We start from the raw sequence: 22,897 nt of genomic DNA on the forward strand, positions 1-22,897 counted from the left end.
AAGTCTATGTGTGACTCCTCTTCACAAGCTACAGCCTCAGTGTTGATGAGTCAAACGTTGATTCCTCCCTCTTTGAAACTCTCTCAGCTGAAGTCAAAGATCTGCAGTACACGCTCAGTGGCTTCTCTGTCTAGGGGTTAGGTGAGAAGGTTGATACCACATTTGCCAGTTACCAAAGTATCTTACATGGTTTCCTAGCAACCTCACGGTGACAACATGACTCCAGGAAATGACTTCAGGCTGGCACATAACCGCTTCTGAAACCACAACTCGCTGTTTCTAGACTGCTTTTAATGAACTGAATAAACAAAAATAAATAAAGTGAGGGGTGATTGATATTAAGAAGGAACTGTTGAGATCTTTAATAATCACAGTTTGAAATGTAGGTGGAAAAAAATCAAACAAAATCCAGCCTTTAGTTTAAACAAAGCCAGACCGATATATCAGTTGGCCACTGATGTCATTCTATACTGGCCTGTTGTAGATATATCAACATCAGTGTATAAGTGTCTAATATGTGCCAAATGTAAAACTTTCTTTCTACAGGACAGACTTGGGGTAATTTAGAAACACTGTCATCACATTATCTGTCCAGCAGAGCATTTTGGACTTCTGTTTGCAATTCTCACATTGTCTGCAGCACATGTAGCAGAGTATAGATCACAGCTGAGCAGATGGTTGCTTTGTCTCTAATTTGAAAAGTTAATTAACAATGACCCATCTTTTTCCCTTTTAAATATAACTCGACATAAACAATATTGACTGATATATCGATAACTGTAAAAACCTTACAATTGTTGCCCATAAAAACAAAAAAAGCAAATATTCAAATAAAATAAAAAAACGTAGGGACTATTTTCTCTTTAATCATCTGGTACCATACTCATCTCACACTCATGTAAATAGACAAAAATAAAATTTAGCATTTAATTTCACCACATGCATTTATGTATCGTTTGGCAAACATTATGCGCCAATATAGGAGATGTAATGGCATCAGAGTGTATGTTGTCTAAAATACGGCAATAGGAAAACTTTCTGTGGCTGAACATAGTACCGAAAAGACGCTGGAAACAGTGTCATCACAGAATAGCTTCAGCTCCATTGTTTACAGTATTGTCAGGGCTGTCTGTAGCACATGTAGCAGAGTCACAGCTGAGCACAAAGGTGGCTCAGAGTCAAGTTCTGTATTTATTGTAAATTGTTAACTAGTTTATTGAGTACACAGCTGGAAAGTTAATAAACAATGACCCCTTATGTCTTTCCCTTTTTTATAATTCTGACACACATATATCAGGGTCAATATATAATTGCGGGACTTTCTGTAAGATAGTGGACAGATATCATATTAAACATTTTTGCTGTTTTCAGGCCTAAAATCAACATGGCCGCCGATAACCAAACACCACATGGCATTTTTAGAGAAAGATTCTTCTAAAATATTAGATGTACAATTGAGTAAAATTGAAAGTTAAAAAGATATTGCAGTAAACCTGTTGACATGCCATAAATCCACACTTGACTCACACACTACTTTATATTAAATAACTCAGAAAGCCATGGAGTCTTGCCAGTCTTTTCTTCAGGAGGAAATGATATCATGTGGAGCAGGTCATGTGATCTGGAATTAACACACTTCCTTCAGAGGTGTTTTTGTAACGGGGAACTTAGATTAAAGTGATTTCTCAGACACAGATACAATTTGTTATTTTACATATAAAATTTGATATATTGCCAAAAAAGAAATACCTGTCATGATTATGTCAGCTTAATAAAAAGAACACAATCAAAACAAATTTTGAATCAACTTATTTCATTATTGTTTAGCTAATTAGAAGGTGGTTGTTAATAAATTTGACAGTTATTTAGTTAACATTTTAGTGACATCCAGTCGTTTTTATCAATAAGTGACTGTTTCCGTAGTAAATGATTATGGAATTTGTAAAGACATGATCATAATGAACATATAAAACTTTATATTTTTTTATTTAAAAAAATGCAAGATATATCCCATGAACTTCAAAAGTCCCTTAATTATATATTCATGCATAAACAATAGTGTGAAAAATTCAGAAACAAAGAGACCTAACTTCTTTCTACAAGATTTTAATTTGGAATTTTTAAAATTCTATCCTATCTTATCTTATTTTGTCTCAATTTTGCCATAAATGAAACAAAGCTATTCCAATAACTACTGCACGTGACTGTTTCTGTAAAAGAGAAAAGGTGTAAAGCCCCTCCATGTGATGTGTTTGAAAGTGAAATGTCCCCTTTGACGTGAAAATGACAGTCTGACTTCTACTGACTGTTGATAGACGGTAAAAAGTGGGTGTCGACTGTGTGCTCATTATTACAAAGCGCTCTAACAGCTCAGCTCCAGCCTGGTGAGGAGGGGAGGGAAGGGGGAGGAATCTTCGGGTGTGGGAGTTTTGGGGGAATTCAGAAAATGTTGTTTTCAGATGCTTTGCCTGCAGCGAGAAATCTAAACGAAATAAACCCACAGAAAGAGAATGCGTGATGGTGATCCGCTATCAAGGGTATACAGTATCAAGCCTCTTGCTCCCCCCTCCTGTTGGAAAAAAGCCCTCCACCTCTCCCCCCTCCTAACTCCCACCATGCTGCGCTCAGTATTTGCCACTTCAGCCAAACGCTGAGTTGTCTGACTTTAGGAGAGACAAAAGAACCGCAGGAGAGAGAAGAAGGGGAGAGAAAGAGGGGCGGGACAGCAGGTCTGTTCATTTAGATCTCATGAACACAGAGAAGTGTAAATATAAACACATATTAACTTCAATCCAAACAAGTAAAGTCAAGTTTTTAATCCAGGAGCAACAACTTCCACTATCTGTGATGTTTATGCTGCTTTGTTTGGGGTGCAAATGGAACCAAAACAGTAAAGAAACTCTAAGTTAAACCCGGTTTCACAGCTGTTTGTGTGACATATGGATTGTAACTCACCAAAACAATGGCAAATTTCTCCTCCAGCTCGGTGGGGTCAGGCATGGGCACCTTCAGAGGCATGATGTGATGCTTCATCTCCGACTGGCCGTCCACACTCTCCATATTCCCCATCTTCTCCTTTTATTTAAGAACCCGCTTTTTAAAAAAAATCTTCCTTCAGCTTCTCTCAGTGGTAATAATCCCAAAAAACAAGAAAAATCTCACAAGTATCCCAACAAGTTTCATTCAAATCCAAATAATCCACCAAACTGACAGCGCGTAATTGTTCCAAAATGCCATTTACGCACTGAAATAATGACGCGTTTAGGCTTTACTGTGTATTCCACTGTAGTTTCCTCTCAAAACACTCATAAGTTACTATAAAAGTGCAGCTGCTTTCTCTTCCAGAAAGTACTTTCTAACCTTCCTGGCCAATCCATTACTTAAATCTTTTCTTCCAACACCTGCGGCTGATAACTTTCAAAAATGCGCACCGACAGTTACTTTTTTAGTTTCTGCTAAACTTTTTTTTGGCTCCGACGTGTTTCCATTCATTATTGTTGTGTGATCTTGATTAAGCTCTGTGCTGCTGCCTCCACTCAGAGGGCAGGTTTTCTCCACCAGTCCCTCCCACTTCAGGGGAGGGCGTCACTCTCATTGACTCAAACACATGTCGGTCTTCCTCTCTGTATTTTTTTCTCCACCCCGCCCCCTCACATCTGCAGCCAGTGAGCCTCCATACAGCTGGAGCAGACAAGTGATGGTCTGTCAGCACTTTATCGCCTCCTGCTGGAAAGAAGTGACCACGACATGTCATCTTTGTTTAAAATTTGTCAAAAGAATGAAATGAAATCCCAGATTCCTTCATGAGAGTGCAAACTTTAATCAACAACTCCAGCAGATACATGATGATATGTTCAAATTATGTCTAAGCAAAGCAGCTTCCTTCCTCAGTTGTGTTTTCTTTGCCACAAATCAGGATCCAGGTCTCTGCTGGAAGTCGTCCCACCACTGATACACACCATAATCCTGCTTCTCGTAAACTGTTTTGCTCAGAAAACAAAGCATGAACTCGGCCGACAGCATCGGCCTCGTTGCACAGAAGCGCTACGAACACATAAAAACACAAAGAAGCCTTTGGCGTTGAAACACCGGATGATTATCTACAAAGTTTTTCTCTTCATAAAACCACAGTGATTTAGACTCTGCTTACAGTATCATACCTCTGTTTTCAGTGGTAATGTGAGGGTCTAGATTTGTAATACTTTGATTTGATATAAAAGTAACGGTCAGAAAGCTCTGGTTAAAACATATAAAACTTCATCTGGAACACATTTCATAGACACTGAAAAACTGTGCACAGTTTGGTAATACTTAAGGCAATAATATAAACGTATACAAACAATGGGAATTGTCTGGAGACTGTAAAAAATAAAATTCAAAGAAATCTCTTTCACTTGTGTTGAATGCTGTAAATCCATAAAACATAGTCCTACCTTAGGATATTTACTACATACAAGCCCTTTTTAAAAGAGGACTTTTACATGCTTTTAAACACATATATTCTTGGTTTGTCGTGCAACACAGTTGCATTATCAAATATCTATTCAGCCAAAATATCTGTCTGTGACAGGACGAATTCTGCACATTTACACATTTTACGAATGAAAAGCTACATGTAAAGTTTCTTCTCATAAATACTGATGGATTGTGTGTTTGTGGCACAAACGTTATTCTAGTATTTTTCTTCAGTGATGGTGGAAATTTTCGTCTAAGCTGAATACACAAATGCACAGATCACAGAAGCAACGTTGATGCTATATAGTACCTAAGACCAGGCATCGATTCTTCTAGTTGGTCTCTGCCGCCAAATCGTACCTGGAAATAGAAGGATACAAGTTGTAGTTTATGCGACCTCGAGCAAAGGAACATTTTAAATTTGTTGACATTGTCACACAGTGTCATTCAGTAGTGGTTAAATTGTTACCATTGTGTGACACCAGTCTTGAGGTCAATTTGGTCCAGGTCCAGCTGCAACTGAGGACAACAAGGGAAAGCAGAAGAGCCTTGTGATAATCACTATGGCAAAACCAATTATTTTATGCACACTGAGGCAATTACTAACTGCATTTCAGATATTGATTAACCATAAATACCTTGCCGATAAGCTCCCTCTCTCTGCTCATAAAGGAGACGCTGTTCTTCACTGACAGGTCCAGCCTTCTCTGCGTGGACTCCTCCAGAGAAAAGTCAAAATCGAACCTACAGAAAGGAGACATAAATTAACCTCCTCAAACTTCTTTCACGCTCATCAGCGTCTTATTTCTTTGCCTTACCTCTCGTTAAACTCCGGGTTGAGGTCTCTCTTCTTGGTGGCCGTCCTCCTCTTGGTAGTCGCCTTCTTGTCGGGCAGCAGGACGAAGGAAACGTACGGATCTGCACCGTCCTTGGAGCAGGCTGCCAGAGCTCTGTGGGTAGACAGAGATCACATTCAGAGCATGTGATGGTACGAGCTGATGAATGTGGTGATAAAAAGGTCAATGTCTGCAGTATAGAAACCTGCAGGAGTGAACGGTGATGAAAAGCCTGTTTTCCTCGGTGGAGTAGCCGATGGTCAGCTTCACCTGGCCTGCTGCGTTGGAGGTGTCACTGCCGCTAAAGACGCAGATGAGAAAAACATGTTGATTTACATTGTACTGACTTCAAATCATTAAGAACAGATGCCTATATGGAGTATGCATGACAATTTCTGTGCTTTTAGGAGGTAATATACTGAACAACAGCCTACTGTGGAAACAGCTGTCTTTACCATGGTGTACAACAGAGACACACTGAGAATGTGTGCGACTCACATGGCGAATCCACTTCGATTTCTGAGGTCGAGATGGGAAGGAACCCATCTGGGGATGACTTCATCTGTAGCAGCGTCATTACCTGCATCTCCTGGAGCCTTACGACACACTGCCAGCTGAGTGTCCAAGATCTGCAAGATGTGGAAATCATTTCTAAATATGACATTGCTGCTGAATAACCATCTTGCAGCAGTGAGGAAATTATACTTTCTGTGTCAGATATTGGTGTACAGCTATATGACACAGATCTTTAATGCCCAATAATACCCAGAATGGATTTAAATAACATACAGTGGGGGAAAAATTGTTCGGACAGCCTTAAAATTACACACAATCTCAAATATTATCTTGAAATATTTGTGGAAAAATCTTTTTTTTGTGTTCCAAAAAATGTGGCTGCATTAGACAGACACAAACAAATACAAATGGTATATTTTTTGTTTGTTGTTTACAAGAAATACTAACAAAAATAAATTCTACTAAAGTAACCCAATGCTCAAAATTTCTTATTTTTAGGAAACCAATTAATTTTAAGTTTTGAATGTCTTTTTTTTTAGGATTTGTTTAGTATTATGGCTGTGATTGGACTAAAAGAAACTGCACTTGACGATTGCACCTAAGAGTGATTCTTAATGCAATACACATGCAAATGTACGGGGTGTCCGAAAACTTTTATCCACCACTGTATGTATTAATGGATAAGTTGCCAGAAGTAAAAAAAAAAAAAAAAAAAAAATTAAATAAAAAGTACTTCAGAAGCTGCACCACCAGAGGGCAGCAAGATTCATTTAGCAGAAATACAAAAACATGCTGGTTGTGTCCAAAGTTAAAAAAAATACAAATTAAAAATCAAATTTCAGCACCACAAAAGTCCACAGATTAACTCATTATATCGCCTTTGTTGAGTAAAAATGAGAATAAGTGTTTGTTGGCTAAAGGTGTTTTGCAATTTTGGTTCAATCCAGTAAAATCACTCTGAGTTACAAAAAACACAAGTGATAGAGCACAGAATAAACCACAGTCAGGACGATGCTTCCATCCACACATATTACAGGATGAGTAGGATGTTTTGAGCACCTTGAGTGTGACCCTCAGCAGTATCTGGCTCTCTGGCAGAGCTCCATCCAGACTGAGCCATCGGTCCAGCACCAGCCCCTGCTCGGCCAGAACCTCCCTCAGAGGAAGAGTCAAGGAGCCGAGAGCCTGGCCCCAGCTGTGGGAGAGCTGGATGAAAACAATCACAGGTAAGTGCACACATTTTTCAGACTTGAACAGAAAGTTTGACAGGATGTAAGGACCTTATGAATGGCGTGAATAGCATTTATTCTCTCACCTTGACTGTGAGTGTTTCCTCTCTGGGGTCGCGCACCAGAAAATGAAAAGCTTCATCCCACCGAGGGGATGTGGAGCGCTCACAAATCTAGAAGAATCAGTAAAATTATTATGGATTTTGCCAATCTTTTTTTCATTGCATGCACATCCTCAGTGCAAAAGTCATGATCCTACCTTGGTTTTGTGAGAAACACCTTTGAGTAGAATCTCAGCTCCAGCTTTTGGCTCCTTTCCACTCTTCTTTAACTGAGATGTTACACAAAGGATAACATTAGGCAAAAAATGTAATAAACAGCATCTGCTATTACCAATGCATGCCCAGTAATTTCATATATAAGTGAACATGCAGCTGTATTGCCACATTACACTCTAGTGCTCTATGCTGCTATTGTGCGTCTCCACTTGCGTAACTTTAAACAACAAGAAGTCAAAGATGCGGTTCTCACCGGCAGGCCGTGGGCTCGCTCCACGTACACAAATAGCACAGCCGCTGATGGTATGACCTTGTTTTGATATGAGTGCTGGGTCTGATACTGCAAGACCTACAGGAAACGGGAAATTATGTTACACAGAGACAAAAAAAGAGTGAAGAGAGAGGAGTTTTAGTAAGACTTATTGTGCAAGAAGACAGTTGAGGTGAAAGTTTCTTTCTCTACCAGCAAAGATATTACCACAAATAATCCATACAAAGCATATGGAAAAGATGTCATGATGTCCTTTTTTACTGCTAACAAGTGGACAGTTAAAATCAAATCTTACATTTACAGAGAATAATTCTAAAATTTTTCAGTATTTTTTAAAAATAGTATAGAAATGTCTTTAAAATTGCAGAAATGGTGTGTAAATTTGGAATAAAGTTCAGATTTTTGTAAAGTCCAGTGCTGGTCCACATGCTATATTGGAGCCTACAAACTGACTTGTACAGAGTGAATAGCTTTTTTTTTTTTTTTTAACTCCTCCTGGGGTGCTTTGCAAAGTCCTTCATGAATAATTGGTTGATATTGTAGATTTCTGTCTGAATAAATCAGGTCAGGTCTGTAAAATAGCAGTGTCCCTCTGGAAAACATATAAAGAAAACTTGTGGAAATGTATTGTTCATGCACTTTAATGAATGATATCATACTTAACTTTTAGGATTCTTGTTTAGCAAAAGTTTGTTTTGTCTGCCAGTCATTTCACTATTATTTAGAAACTTTTTTCTTTTTCAGTGTGCAATACTCTCTAAAGGCTCACTGTAAAAATCCACCTTTTTCCTGTTTGCTAAACACTATTTTAAAAAAGGAGCTAAACAACAATGCTACGACACTGAAGTTCAAGGTTTCAAGAATTTCCTACCAGCTTCACGAATTTCCTTGAGGCCTAATAAAGTAAAGGAATTGGCAGACAAATTAAGCGTGCATCATGTTGGAGAAAAAGTATCGCTCTGCTCACCAGAAATGCAATCTGAGGAAGCAATGAGTGGGAGTTTTGTAATGAAAAGACTAGAACTTTGGAAGATATTTACTTGATTTGGTGAACTTAAACTCCTACAGTCTCATAATAACTTTGGCTAAGCTTTGAAATGTCTTTTCCACTAAATAAGGACTGCAAATTTAGTCTCTTTCTCTTAGATTGGGAACCAGTGACTCTGTAGTCAATATTGACATGAGGAAAAATACAGCAACAAATATTTTTTTCATTGTATACAGGTTTTGTACAAATACAGACTTTTAAAAATCTTTAAAGTTCTTTATTGTTCCAAATTTATTGGCACCAAATCTCCCAGCTGCTTGCAGATGTCATAACCCCATGTTCTAATCTTTGTTAAAGTTCTTACAGGTAGGAGGTTCATGAGGATTTGTGGGAGGAAAAAAAACTCTATTCACAGGCCCAGCTCTTAGAAAATTTAACTCTGGTGTCAAATACCTGTTGTGGAATGTAAGTGCTGCAGGCAGAAAGGCTGTTTCTTGAAAGTGGCTTAAGCAGAATTACCTTCAGCCGAGACTTCATTATTGTTAAAAAAAATCACTCACTTTATCATTTATCAAGGTACGGACAATCACATTCTATGTAAAGTATATCGCTTTGGTATATCCAAATAATTAGACCCTAAAAAGGAGAAAGAACATGTCCAACCTGCTCCAGTCTGGGCAGATCAGAGACTCGGGGAAGCCACTCCAACACCAAGTGAACTCGACCTGACTTCACATCGTTTAGCGTGTACCACTAAAGCAAGAGGAGCACAAAAATTCTCAGGTAATAATGTGAATATTACGTGATAAAATATCTTTTTGGATCGTTTCAAGTGCAGTACGTGTCACACACCGTATCCATGAATTGTGCGCTGATGATGTCTCGTAGGCTAAGCTTGAACCTGCAAAGACAGGATTCAGTCATTCATTTTTTCCTCTTTTTCCCTGATGTGTTTTTCCTTCAGCTACAAGAGCTGGTGACCAGAAATACTGCGCAAGATGTATTTGTAACGTCAGCGCAAACCTTCCGAGGAAGTCGTCCTGATCGATGTCCTTATCAAACAACTCAAACTGGATCTCTTGACCTGGAAGCTGCGTCAAAATCACCTGCACGGGAGGAAAACGGTTCAATCTAAAACTTCATAATCTCATCAGACGAGCAGAAGGATTCATCTCTTGGTCATTAAAAGTCACGGTACCTCATAGAGTTCGTTCCAGACAGGATTTAGGTTCTCCTTGATGGTGTGGCTTCGGAATGTGATCCCGGCCACTCGGATCTTGACGTAGGGGTCGCTCTTCCCCTTCACCATGCCCCCCATGAAGTTGTCCTTGGCTATCAGGTTCTGGGCCTCCACCAGGTGGATTCGCAAAACTCCCTGCAGGCAGAACGAGGACAAAGAATGTTACTGTGGTGGGTATTTAGTGATGTCTGCTGCTGTTAAAGTCTATACTGTAAAGAAAGTAACTTTATGGCAGCTGCAACATCAAAAAACAAAATAAAAATAATGGCTGAAAGACAGTAAGTTTCCACATAAAGGTACACCTTTAATTTTACATGAGGTCACATGTATTTTTTGTCTTTTTTTTAATGTTTGATGCAGGATATTTACATGTATAAGCAATTAAATAACCTATAATGTATAATGACAGACAGACAGACAGACAGAAAACACACTTCTATAAAGAGTATCTCTCAATTAACAAACAAATCTATGTAAAATTACAGCACCAGTACTTTTAATAATGGATTAGATTTATATAGCGCTTTTCTAGGCACTCAGAGCGCTTCACAATGGATCCATTATTCATTCAGTCACACATTCTCACTCTGGTGGTGGTAAGCTGCATTTGTAGCCACAGCTGCCCTGGGGCAGACTGACGGAAGCATGGCTGCCAATCCGCGCCTACGGCCTCTCCGACCACCACCAACATTCACACGCATTCATACACCAGCGTGAGAGCAGCGCTGGACACAACAGCACATGACTAGGCGAGAGCAGGAATCGAACCGCCGACCCTTCGATCATTGGACGACCCGTTCTACCACCGGAGCCACAGTCGCCTTTTTGTCTGTTAACTGTCACAAATTATCTCATTTTAGAAATATATTTACAACATTAAACATGCATTTAAAAGCATTCTCATTACATCGATTAAGTAAGTATATATAAAATTACAATAAATCTGTAAATGCAAAAAAATCAACTTTCTTTAAGCATTCTAATTTGTTTGAATGTTCATAGTTGCGGGTTTTTAATGCTGTTATACATCAGAAATGTAAATTCATGGTCTGTTTTTGTACTTTCGTTGATATTTTTGTGTTTTCCGTGAATATAGAAAACATTTGTAAATTACGAAGGAAGTGTTGTCTGGAAAATTACTGATTTTACTATTTTCTACCTCAGTTGCAAACTCTGGATCGGGTGTGGTGTGCTGTGGTCGCGTTGATGGAGGTTTAGCCGACCCGCCGGGCCCCACTGGGTTCAGCTCTGACGAGATTCCCCCGTGACCCGTCCCAGACCCGGGGGCCGAAGGACGAGGAGACGGAGTGGTAGGAGTGGTGTCGTCACTCAGCCACAAAACCTACCAGGAAACAAGTACGGTTATGCCAGCAACTGCCAAGCAGCAAATTGCTAAATTATGCTGTTTCATGTATTGTGGCAATGAAAGTTTGTCAATGAATGTGCTGAAAGTCTTAGAACTTCCCTAATGCCACACAGTCGTTGCAGAACTTTCATTTCCACGGACAACAAACACTCATTCACTACAGCACACTACACAACATGAGTGTGTGTGCACAGCAGTAGAAGTGTGACACACTAACCCTCAGCACAACTTTGACGTAGATACGACTGGCTAAACCCGAATTCTCCAGGTGGAACCACTGGTCCATGGTGAGTTCAGGGGTCCCCAGCAGACGGGTCAGAGGGATGGTGAGATTACCCAGAGACAGAGCACGGTCATCGTCCTTCACCTGGTTCAAAGACAAGGAGTTAGCAAAAGAAACCGCAACGCAGGCAAATATCACAGCAAAAAGAGAAGAGTGCAGTTCATGGATTAAAAACGGATGGAAAGTCAGTAATGTGTTGGTGTACTAAACACACCGACTGCAGGATCTATACAGCCAGACTAATTGATGAGTTCAGCTGCTACTGAAGACTTACCTGGATGTCGATATCTTGTTTGCGAGGATCCTGAATGAAGAAGGTGAAAGCATCTTCCCACACAGGGCTGTTGGTCCCGTAGCAAGTCTAAAGGAAACAGGAGAAGGCATTCATTATGCTCTGAACTTGGTGTGAGCTCTTAAAAGGAAAGCTAAATCCTTACCTTGGTCTCTTTAGTTGAATCCTGAACAGAAATCTGCACCATCGGACTTGGGTCCTTGTTCCCTTTTCTCATCTGAAACAGTAAATGCATCAACGTGAGTGACATATGAAAATTTAATGCACACAACATGAATTAAACAGTGATAATCTCACAGGCAGCTCATAAGCTTGGTCGAGATAGACGGTGAGGATGGCGGCAGACGGAGGATCAGCCGTCTTACTGGTCAGGTTCTGGTTCTTCTGAATCACCTGGAAATAAACAACAAAGAAGGCAACGTGTGAGAGAAATGATCCTGAAAATCAATTTTTCAGAAAGATAAACTGATGCTCTCACAAACGGCAACGCTGCAGAGCATATTCAGTGTGATTGTATGGTGGCTGATTCTACACTATGTGCATTACAATGTTATATAATGCACTTCTGTGAAAATACAATTAAAACATTGTCAGAGGTGTCACATCCCAAACATTGTCACATCCCTGATTTACTGTTTGACAGTTCTGGAGCTGGATGATTTCAGATTCTTAGAGTGCATGCAACTTAACTTTATCGTCCCACTGGGAACATTAATCTTACTGTGAGAAGAAACTGGGAGCACATGCAGACTTAAACATAAAGTTCAGAAAACATAATGAAATACCTAAAACATATATTAAAATGTGTAAAAATGATTGCTAAAACCAAACACACAAAGCTCACATGCATTAATGCACATCATATAACTGGTACAACTTAAATTAACCTAAATATGATGTTCACAAAAGATGCAGTCTTTGTCAGTAGTGGTGGGTAACTAAGTAAATTTACTCAAGTACTGTACTTTAGTACATTGTTTAAGCACTTTTTCCTTATGTGAGTATCTTTACACGTCAGCTCTTAACAAGTCTTCCACTAAAGTTATTTGACAGCTTTACTTATTCTGCAAACTTTTATTTTTTAAATACAAAATTTAAACAAAATGTTAAATCATCATGGATTATTTTAAGTTAAGCTACACAGCAGCACATGAGGCTATTAAAATCAGCCTCAGCAGCTGCAACTAAAGTAATGAACACATTTTTAATCATAATGTAATGATACGACAGTCAGCATATATACACACACACAAAATATTTTGATCCCTATATTTTTGTACTTTTACTAAAGGACAATTTTGTTAGCAGGACCTTACTTGTAAGAGAGTATTTCTACATTGCGTTTTTGCGGCCGGTCTAAATGATCTCTCTCTCTATCTATCTAGCTATCATTATAGGTAATTACATTGTATATACATGTAAATATCCTACATCAAACATTAAAAAAGACAAAAAATTACACGCAATCTCATGTAAACTTAAGGGTATATTTTTTCATGAAAAATTATTGTATTTTGACAATTATTTGATCGTGTTTTCTGACGTTCCAGCTTCTTTCTTTCTGTTTACCTTGACCTTCCTGGTTGATTGAAGGCCAAACAAAAAAATTACATTTTATTCTAAATCTGTGGCAGTTGGAGAAATGAAGAACTGTAGTAGATGAAGATTAGTTTGCCATTTTTGTGATTTTCTACAATGGTTTAGAGCGCGTACTACATAATGTTAAAGTTACCAGTTTGATGCCCTCTCTTTATATGGCCAAGCTGTTAAATACAGGCCGAATCTCCACAGATCCATTACCATATAAAAACTATTCCCTGAGAATGATCAATGTATTATTCATGTCGTCCACATAATTATAGGAAGCCCTTCTGCTGACTGAGAAAACAAACAGCTCCTGGGGCCGCATTCATCTGCTGCAGCCTCACCTCACTCAGTCTGTCAGCAGAGGACAGCAGAGAGAGCCACTCCAGCCGGAGGTGGACGCTGCCAGATGGGACGTCCCTCAGATTGAACCACTGGGAACAAAAACACAGGGTTCATTAAACACACATTTCTCTCATCTGGCTGATTTCTTCAGCCTGGGTAGGACTGAAGGCGGTGAGATGAGAGGAGATCACGAGCCGGCACATGGTGACCACGGAGTCACATGCTAACAGGAATACTGCAGTTGTTTGTTTTTATGTTTTAGAGCAAGGAAATAACGGTATTCTTCTTCGTCTGCAGTTCACTCTTTCCGATCTATGAGAAAAAGCAGTATTTTGTCAAAAAAAAACAAACTTGCAAACATTACTACTCACATCATCCACAACTCTGGCCTTCTTGACAATATCAAGATCCACCTTGACCCTGTAATAGAGACAGACAGAAAGAGAAATACAGCTGTAAATAAATACGCCAATGTGCTTATATTTCAACAGAATCAATGCCCAGCATGGCAAAAATCTTACAGAAAAGTTATGGAAATGGCACGAGAAGCACATAGAGACGGAGTAAATGAATGAGAATGGATAAGCTACCTCCCCAGGAAGTCATCCTGGTCTGGGTCTTTGTCAAACACTTCCACTTCCAACTCCTGACCAGGTACTTCATGGACAATCACCTGACACACACACACACACACACACATAAATGGACAAATACGCAAAACACACAACAAATATACAAATATAGATACAGCCACAAATGACATAATAACACAAGAGCATGCAAACACGATCACAATGGCAGGAACTTGTAATTACTGAGCCAGTTAGATGTAGGTTATTTAATGTTAGTTTGGTGTTCGAGGCAAATTTCATAAGACAAGAGAAAAGGCAAATGTGTTTCTGAGCAAGCAGTTTTCGTAAGAGCTGCTTATCTCGGAAACAGCCGCTTCCTGCCACCACAGAAGTCGATAAAATCTCCAAGAAAATGTTTATCTGTGAAGCGGCAGTGACACATTTACCATCAAAGACTTACTGCAACGGCTACAAGGACGCCGACACGAGGCTGTAACTTTTCATCGCACAAACTGGTAGGAGGTGCAGCAGTTGAATAACAACCCAAAGTCAGACATCTCGTGTTTCAGTTCATTTTTCGTCACTCCCAGCCCTCTCACCTCGTACATCTCCCTCCACTGTGGGTTCAGGTTGCTGTCCACGTGATGAGAGGTGAAGATCTGGGTTCCTACTCGCAGCACGGCGTACGGATCGGACTTCCCATCGATTAGGCCCTTGATGACTGTATCCTTGGCGGTCAGGTCCTCGGCCTCCAGCAGGTGAATACGCACCACTCCCTAGCGTGTGCGTACGAATGCAGGAAAACATGCAGGCGCAGATAAAATCAGAAATATTAGCATCTTCACGAAATGTGTGTCCACGCTTTTCATTCACAGTGTGATTTGCTGTGTGACCTTAAGGCTATGTGTTTGCTGGGAGCTATTATGCTGAGCCGTGTTCGCTTCTGTTTGTGCGGCTCCAGCGAGTCTCCAGGCCATTCATTACTGAGACAGTTACCCTTGGGAGAGGGGAGCGGAGCTGCGCAACGTGCAGGTTGGCCACCAGAGGAACAGTGAGACGGTTGGGGAGCACCAGGTGGGTGGCTATTGCATCCATTATCAAAGTGTCCGACAAGGCACTGCAAATGAATGCAAGGGTGATGTTGGGGACACACGGGGAGGGGAAGATACAGACAGACAGGCAGAGGCTATATACTACTGTCAACCATATTTCATGCATAAATGACATGAAATCCTGCTACAGAACCAACAAGAACAGCCTCGAATGGACAGTTTTCTGAGAAACCATTTTTGCAAATGTCATCTAAAGGAGGAATACAATTAAAAATAATGACAATCTGTCATTCAAGTATTCCCAAAGGGAATACTAGGGTTGTATAAATAATGCTGATGCACCAGCAACACATTTACACCTCTGACAATGTTTTAATTGTATTTTCACAGAAGTGCATTATATAACATTGTAATGCACACAGTGTAGAATCAGTCACCATACAATCACACTGAATATGCTCTGCAGCGTTGCCGTTTGTGAGAGCATCAGTTTATCTTTCTATTCCATGCAATTGTGTAGTTGATTCTACATTGTTCACATTCTGGACTTACATAATGAGCCTTAAGAAACACCTGAAGATAAAGCTATGAGTCACAATACTGCAAGATCACGAGTTTGACATTTAGTTCTCACAACTTGAAGAACAAGGCTGGCATTGTTCAGTGTTTGTCTCATTGTCGACAAAAAATCTCATGAAAAGAACAAGACCAAAATTCTATTACTTGACATCGTGACAATTTTGGAATTTTCTAAGCAGTTCGTGGCACTCAGCTTGAAGTTTCTTTGTGTCAACTCAAGTGTGAAATCTTCAGGAAGAGGTTTCATTTTATAAAGGCCTTCCTATTTTCTAAATAGCCGCAACATTTGGTGTGTAGAAAATTTTGTCATACAAGAAAATACTGCAAATTTGAAGAGCTTTGTTCAAAAATGTACTAATATACTGCATATTTAATGCTCTTGAGTATTTACTGCACCAGGGCAGTCTATAAGGGACTAATTTAAGTTCAGAATAAAGGAGGAACATATAACTCAGTGCAACACAGCAGCATGCTAATGTTTTTTTATTAGCTTTGAATAACAATTGAGAGATTTTGGCATCACAGCCAACACTTGCTAGTATGATCCATCTATTGTTGGTTTTTGTCTTTTCATTGAGGTTGTTGACAAGAACAGACATGAAGAATGCTACCATCCTTATCCTTTAAGGATGTAATCACACAAATCTGTCAGAGAACAGAAAGACACTTCATCTCTACTGTCTGTCTCAGTTTGTTTTGGAACTACTGCTAGGAAAAGGCTCTGTGATTCTTGAGGCTGAATGAATTATAAGTAGCATTTCTTCGTTTCAAACTGGCCCTCCTACTCAAATGGGAACAAACGCAACAGATTAAATCGGCCTCTTAGATCTCCAAACAGCTCCATCATATAAACTCACTTCAGTCCAGGGATGTCGAGCAGGTTGGTAAGTCCGGTCCAATTGATGTCCAGTTTCTATGCATGTGAAACAGAGAGGGGGGGGGAGACATCTGAATGAAGGGAGGCTTTAGACGCCAATGCAGCCCAAAAGTAAAAACACTCACAGGCCTCCGAATGAAGAACATTGTAATGGCTCCAACCAGTGGCACATCTCCAATCAGAGGCTCAAGGATCACACGCAGCTTTCCATGGAGCTACAGAGAGACAATCCTACGTTGAAAATGTGCTTCCAGGCCACATCACTGCAGCTAACAATGCAAGAACATCAAAGTAGCTCTTCTTCTACCTGGATTCCTTTCACTCCGGCTTTGCAGAAGTACTTCTTGATTTCCACATTGATCTCGACATCTCCGGCATAGCTGCAATAGAAGCGTAGTGACAGATAGAAGATAAATGTTTAACCAGGGGGAGCAGCTGATGTCAGTTATGATAGAGCTGTTTTCTCTTCTGTGTTAAGTAAACAGTGATGATAACAGTGCTGCTGCAGACGAGGACAAACCCTCATGTCGGAAACTTCGCAGTGCACTAATTCAGTAACAATTCAGCATCTGGCAAGACTGCTGTTTTTATAATTAAGCAACAACATGAATTGATTAATTAATTAAAACTATGATGCATTACCTCAGGTACAAATCCAACATGACTTGTCTCTTGTCCTGCTCTGTGTGAGCCTTTACTCCAACCACTTTCACAGCCTGCGAACACAGCAGCTGCCGTCAGCTAGGCAAACACAACTGATACACGAATCACATTTGCAAAGATGAACATGAATATTTTCACTTGCTGTAATGAATTCATCCATCCTTGGACTTGTAATGAACTGGACAGCATGACCAGCCCCACATTACCACACTTACATACGTATTACCCGCATTAACACCCCTGGCTTGATTAGATTTTCTCGGTCATGGCACATTTGTAATCTGGACAGTCGTGGGTAAAACGCAGCGTTTACGACAGGCCATTAACGTACCTTCTCTCCTATGTTGACCTTGGTGAAGCTGAGAGTCTGCAGATGGATGCTGGAAGCACGGATTGCAGGAGCAATGGTTTCCACCAGCAACTTCTCCAGATACTGGCCGACAAAAGGCCAAGCCTGCTGCAGGATCTACATTCATGACAGAGCATTCATCAGTTTTCTTGCACTGATTTAAATATGGCAAACAAAAAAAAACAGAATAACCCTATATAGACCCTTCTGTTCTCCTCATTTACAGGCACCAGAAAATATTGTTTCCCTGTCTAAAAAAAAAAAAATCAAAAAATCCAGCAAAACAAATTCCCCAAATTTCTGAAAATTTGCAAAACCTTCAGGAAGAAAACTACTGTATTTCCTTAAAAGTTTTATTTTTTTAAAAAATCCCCAAAATTTGGCAGGAAATTTCTTGTAAATGTTTTCAAAAAATGAGTAAAAATCTTCCAAAAAATCCTAAAAAATATCTAAATTGATTTTCTTTAAGAACATTCACAAAAAATCAACCAGCGAATTTCGCTGGATTTTTGTTGATTTTTTGTGAATGTTCTTAAGAAACATTTTTAACATTTCTTTTTTTCCACCAAAAAGTTTTTCCACAAATGTTTAAAATGTGGACATCAGAAGTTTCACTGTGAAAATATTTTTTTTTCCACATTTTCAAACTTGAAAAGGGTCAATTTTGACCCGCAGGACGACACGAGAGTTAAAGTAATTAAAAGTAGCTCATTTTTCCCATCAGTGTTTGTTCTTGAGCACCAAACCGCATAACTTCCGATGAAGTCTTAAGAGATTATTATTGAGATATGAAGGCTCAGTATGTAATGCGATGAATTGAAACAGTGCTTCGGTGTTATCGCTCCGCACATCTTCGCACCGGTGTTAGCTTCAGCGTTTCAGTGTGAAGTGTAAGAGAGAGGCGTGACTGTTTACATCTCCTCTGCACTGCGACTGGTGATGCTTACAGGCGTGTAAGTGTCTTCTACATTATTAATGCCACAGAAATGGACATGCATTTAGGAGGAATGCATGTAACTGTCATGTGCTTTTTTTATGTGCATTACTCCTACAGGCTCTGAATCAAAGCTGTAAATATGAATAAAGTGTAGGAACAGTTTGCAGCTGGGAAACCTGGAGGAGAGACGACGTGGGCTGGCTGAAAGATGAGTCCAGCAAATTGCCATCCCACAATCTTTCGCTTCTGCCACTGAGTTCATTACATTTTTCCCCTCCAGAAGACTGCGTTGTATTATTAGTATTCATATCCACACTTTCCCTGGGCTAAAACGGGGTTCCTGCACTGACAGAGACAAAGAAGCTGTGATATGATCTGAGCCACTCTCTCTGCCTTTTAATTACACCAGCAGATTATCTCCTCTGATGGGGAGGCTGCAGCGAGAAGCCGGGTCACTTGAAGTCCGCACAAGCGCTTTTTTTCAGTCTTGATCATAGACTGTATATATAGTGGACGTAGCATCTGGCTCCAGAATTGAAGCCAACCCGGAAGTGTCAAAAACTTGCAATATCCCGCCGTCCGCTAGGGCTGGCTCCAAAAAGCTTTTGCTCCATAGACCCCAATTCATTTTTGGAAAAAATAAAATTTGATAGACTGATTTTCTACAGCTCAGGATTTTTTTCCTGTTAGTTTTCATGGTCAAAATGAGAGATCAGGTGGCCGATCTTAAAATAAATCAATACTGAATTTTAAATAAATCGTTAAAGTTGGCGGAGCCAGGGGGCGTGGCGATACTTGATAGACAGCAACAGAAGCCTCAGCGGTAAAACGTGGGCGGGATAAGACAGTCCTCAGCCAATCCTGCCCCTAGTTGCTCTCCGGTCCAGTCTGTTTGATGACGCTTTTTACGTCACTGGCTCCAAAAAGTCCAAAATGGCGACCAGGAAGTAGCAAAATCCGGGCTTCATTTTCTCGCCGTTGAAACCAACGGGTGACGTCACGGTTAGTTTACGCCTGGTCTTGATATTAAACGTGAGGCGTTGCAGTTACTGTTGGAGCTACCCGAGTGAATCCTGAACACCTTATCCTCAAAGAATTTGTTGCTTCCTTTGCTTTCCTAAGAGTTGCACAGAAGGAAACAGAAACAGATGATTCTGTAACCCTCATGTCATCCTGCGGGTCAAAATTGACTCACTTTAAAGTTTGAAAATGTGGAAGGAAAAATAATTTCCCAGTGAAACTTCTGACGTCCACATTTTCAACATTTGTGGGAAAACTTTGAACATTTTTTGGTGGAAAAAAAGAAATATTAGAAATGTTTCAAGAACATTCACCAAAAAATCTGCCAAAATCCAGCGAATTTCGATGGATTTTGGCTGATTTTTTTTTTTGTGAATGTTCATAAAGAAAATATTAGAAGTTTTACTGATATATATGTAATCACTTTAGATATTTTTAGGATTTTTTTGGAAGATTTTTACTCATTTTTTGAAAATATTCACAAGAATTTTCTTGCCACATTTTGGGGGATTTCTTTAAAATAACATTTTTAATTGAAATGAAGGAATTATTGGAACTTTGTTCCTGAAGGTGTTGCAAATTTTCAGAGATTTGGGGAATTTTTTTGCAGAATTTTTGGATTTTTTTCAGACAAGGAAACAATATTTTTTTGGTGCCTGTAAATCAGGACAACAGGAGGGTTAAAAAAATGACTTTCTCATGCAAAAATAAAACTCTGCAAAGTCACATAGGAAAAAAAATACCTTATTCAGCCATTCCACTTTTTCCACATCTGGAAAGTTGACCTGTAGAGAGTATGACAAGGCAGCATAAAATGACCTGCAGCTCCTAACAGTGCAGTACAAACACTTAAAAAGGTTATTTTTTATTTTTTATGAGGACTAAAAAGAAGTAGAAACTTCAGCAGACTTCCAACAGGGTAGTTTGTTCTTTGACACAGGAAGAATTTAAATATTTTCTACCACACAGAGTATCAAACAATTACAGAAAAAGTTGAAGTTGAGCACAAGTTTGACCAATTTGGTCACTGACATAATTTCAGGAAAGCATCCACACATCAGACACGAGATCTGGAGATGAGGCCTCTCTGCAAACACACACAGTTTATTCTTCCTCGCTCTCTATCCAGATATGGTGGTCCTGGTCCCTGCTTCTGCTCTGACTCTGAAGGATGTTTATGAGTCATCCAGTTTTTTTAGAGCCAGATAAGGTTAACAGCAGTTTCACTGAAGCAAAACAGGAAGATGAAAACCCACAGAAAACCTCCCCTATTGCTGGCTATAATCACTTGTGCCGTGGACACACAATTGTTGCCATGGACTTAATTCTCAACATTTTGGCTTTCCACTTCAAAGATCTCATCTGACATGTTAATTTCACTGACATTCCTCAGTGTGGCTGCAGTTCTGAGTAATTCCCCAGGCAGTGCACATTAGGAATGTCTAAATATAGGGAGTAAAAACAGTGAACCAAAGGGATTACATGGGGGTTACTATGAAGGAATAGTCTCCATGTGTTTTCATGTATGTGTTCTTTTTAAGCTTCTTAACAAACAGCTGAGGAACAATCTAACTGTGATACAAAGTAGGTGAGAAGCAGACGAAGCTGCCAGCTGTGTCAGTGCTCACCCAGGGGGGCAGATCCCTCTTGGATCTGAGCACCTTCACGGTGGTGAATTCCCTCTCGTTCTCCTGCAGGTACATGGCAGACTTGAGCCTCATCACTTTCTCCAGCCGGCTGTGCTTCCATCCCATGTAGATCATCAGACCGAACAGCACGACGCTGATGCTGAAGCCGTAATACCCGGCCAGGTACACGGGCAGCAGCGCACCGAGGCATTTTCCGAACGACCACAGCACGCTGACTGCGCGTTCAGCGGGGGGTTTGCTCGGAGAGGCCGAGGCTGCAGCCGCGGTGCCGCCGCTCATGCCCGACTCTGCAGCCGCAGCTGGCATGGCTCAAGATCCGCTCGACTTCCCTCGCTCGATCCTGGCCTTCAGATCTTCTTTTTCTGAGTGGCAAGCGCCTGTAAACACTCACCACCGCGTTTTTACAGCGACCATGGGCAAGTCGGCGAGAAACTGCGCGCTCCGAAACGGTTAAATCATGATCACGACTTTTCTTCTTCCCCCCGTCAGTTCCGCAGGGTGCTCCGCTTCATTTACGTGTAAAGCTTCTCTCAGAGAGCAGGGCAAGCAGAGACCAAGACCTGAGAGGGCGGGCTCAGCTTGAAGTCCTCCTTCACATGAAATCCAGTAGAAACCTAAACCATAGAATTAACTTGTAGCGTCACGCACAGCCCCCGGGCGGAGCGTTATTAGAGCCGATATGCGAAGTAAAGCAACATTTATTCCACCTGAAGACTCCAGAGGACACGTTTTTCAGAGGAACATCCCCAGCTGCATCATTATATAAACCAAAAGGCACAACTACGCCCCTATTATCCTGAGCTGCTCAGTCCGTTATTTTCCTCGTAGAACCGGAATAAGTCCTGCGTGCGCAAGCGCTCCTCTCCACTGCAGCAGCTTTACTACGGAGCCTGAGGGCGCCAACAGGTTCATTGACAGAAAGGTGTTCTGGCTCGTGCACGTACAGTACCTCTGTGCTGCTGTGTTGTTCTGCTTTTTTTTTTCTACAATAGAGTCCGAGCAGCAGCAGAGTCGTGACACCATCACGATGTGCGTCAGTTTGGCAAAATTGCGCATCCGCAGGCAGGTCAAATTTCGAAAAAGCGCACTGCAGAATTTGGTATCCATGGTGTTTTCACTGTCGGTTCTCATTAATAGCCTCATTTATGGCTTTCTAGAAAACAGGCATGCTTTAAATAGCCTCCCTGTTGCCTGGATACGGCCGGTTATCTGTATTTGCTCGGAGGGAGAAGAGTTAGATGATCACTTATGCACACAGATATGCAGCATGAAGAACATGACAACAGGCAGCTTCTGTCAGCCACATGGACCGAAAGCAACAAAATCTTATGTTTAAAATACTGCCAGATTTCAGTGTGATGTGAGATTCTAAAAAATGCAGAGATCAAGTTTAATATGTTGCAATAAGTGCAATCAATTCTAATCATCCCACTATTCTAGCAACTATATTATAATCATTATCAATATATGCAACTTATTTGATACCGTTCCACATTCTGACGTGTATATTTTAGTA

At 40.4% G+C, this 22,897-nt stretch overlaps 2 protein-coding genes across 5 annotated transcripts in view; both read right to left on the reverse strand.

Annotated features, from left to right (window-relative positions):
* The window catches only part of fmnl3 (formin-like 3), a 43,469-nt gene extending 39,936 nt beyond the window's left edge, over nucleotides 1–3,533 (reverse strand). For all 4 annotated transcript variants that reach the window (XM_022203217.2, XM_022203216.2, XM_022203214.2 and 1 more), the window contains exon 1: nucleotides 2,956–3,533. In XM_022203217.2, the coding sequence (XP_022058909.1) occupies nucleotides 2,956–3,069 (114 nt within the window). In that variant the 5' untranslated portion in view covers nucleotides 3,070–3,533. The remainder of the gene's footprint in view (nucleotides 1–2,955) is intronic.
* A 263-nt stretch (nucleotides 3,534–3,796) lies between these two features.
* esyt1a (extended synaptotagmin-like protein 1a) lies at nucleotides 3,797–22,486 on the reverse strand. Its single transcript, XM_022203213.2, has 31 exons — nucleotides 21,361–22,486; nucleotides 20,476–20,517; nucleotides 17,758–17,892; nucleotides 17,406–17,479; nucleotides 17,071–17,143; nucleotides 16,889–16,978; nucleotides 16,744–16,799; nucleotides 15,252–15,372; nucleotides 14,855–15,031; nucleotides 14,274–14,356; nucleotides 14,055–14,103; nucleotides 13,683–13,772; nucleotides 12,052–12,147; nucleotides 11,900–11,971; nucleotides 11,737–11,823; nucleotides 11,397–11,546; nucleotides 10,973–11,155; nucleotides 9,772–9,948; nucleotides 9,597–9,679; nucleotides 9,426–9,474; nucleotides 9,237–9,326; nucleotides 7,568–7,663; nucleotides 7,296–7,367; nucleotides 7,123–7,209; nucleotides 6,867–7,013; nucleotides 5,790–5,920; nucleotides 5,497–5,592; nucleotides 5,274–5,405; nucleotides 5,094–5,199; nucleotides 4,925–4,974; nucleotides 3,797–4,815 (listed from the first exon to the last, which is right to left on the reverse strand). The coding sequence occupies exons 1-31, from the start codon at nucleotides 21,685–21,687 to the stop codon at nucleotides 4,788–4,790; spliced, it is 3,249 nt and encodes a 1,082-aa protein (XP_022058905.1). The 5' UTR covers nucleotides 21,688–22,486; the 3' UTR covers nucleotides 3,797–4,787.
* Nucleotides 22,487–22,897: the final 411 nt, after the last annotated feature.

This window comes from Acanthochromis polyacanthus, chromosome 6, assembly GCF_021347895.1.
Source record: "Acanthochromis polyacanthus isolate Apoly-LR-REF ecotype Palm Island chromosome 6, KAUST_Apoly_ChrSc, whole genome shotgun sequence".
Lineage (NCBI taxonomy): Eukaryota > Metazoa > Chordata > Actinopteri > Pomacentridae > Acanthochromis > Acanthochromis polyacanthus.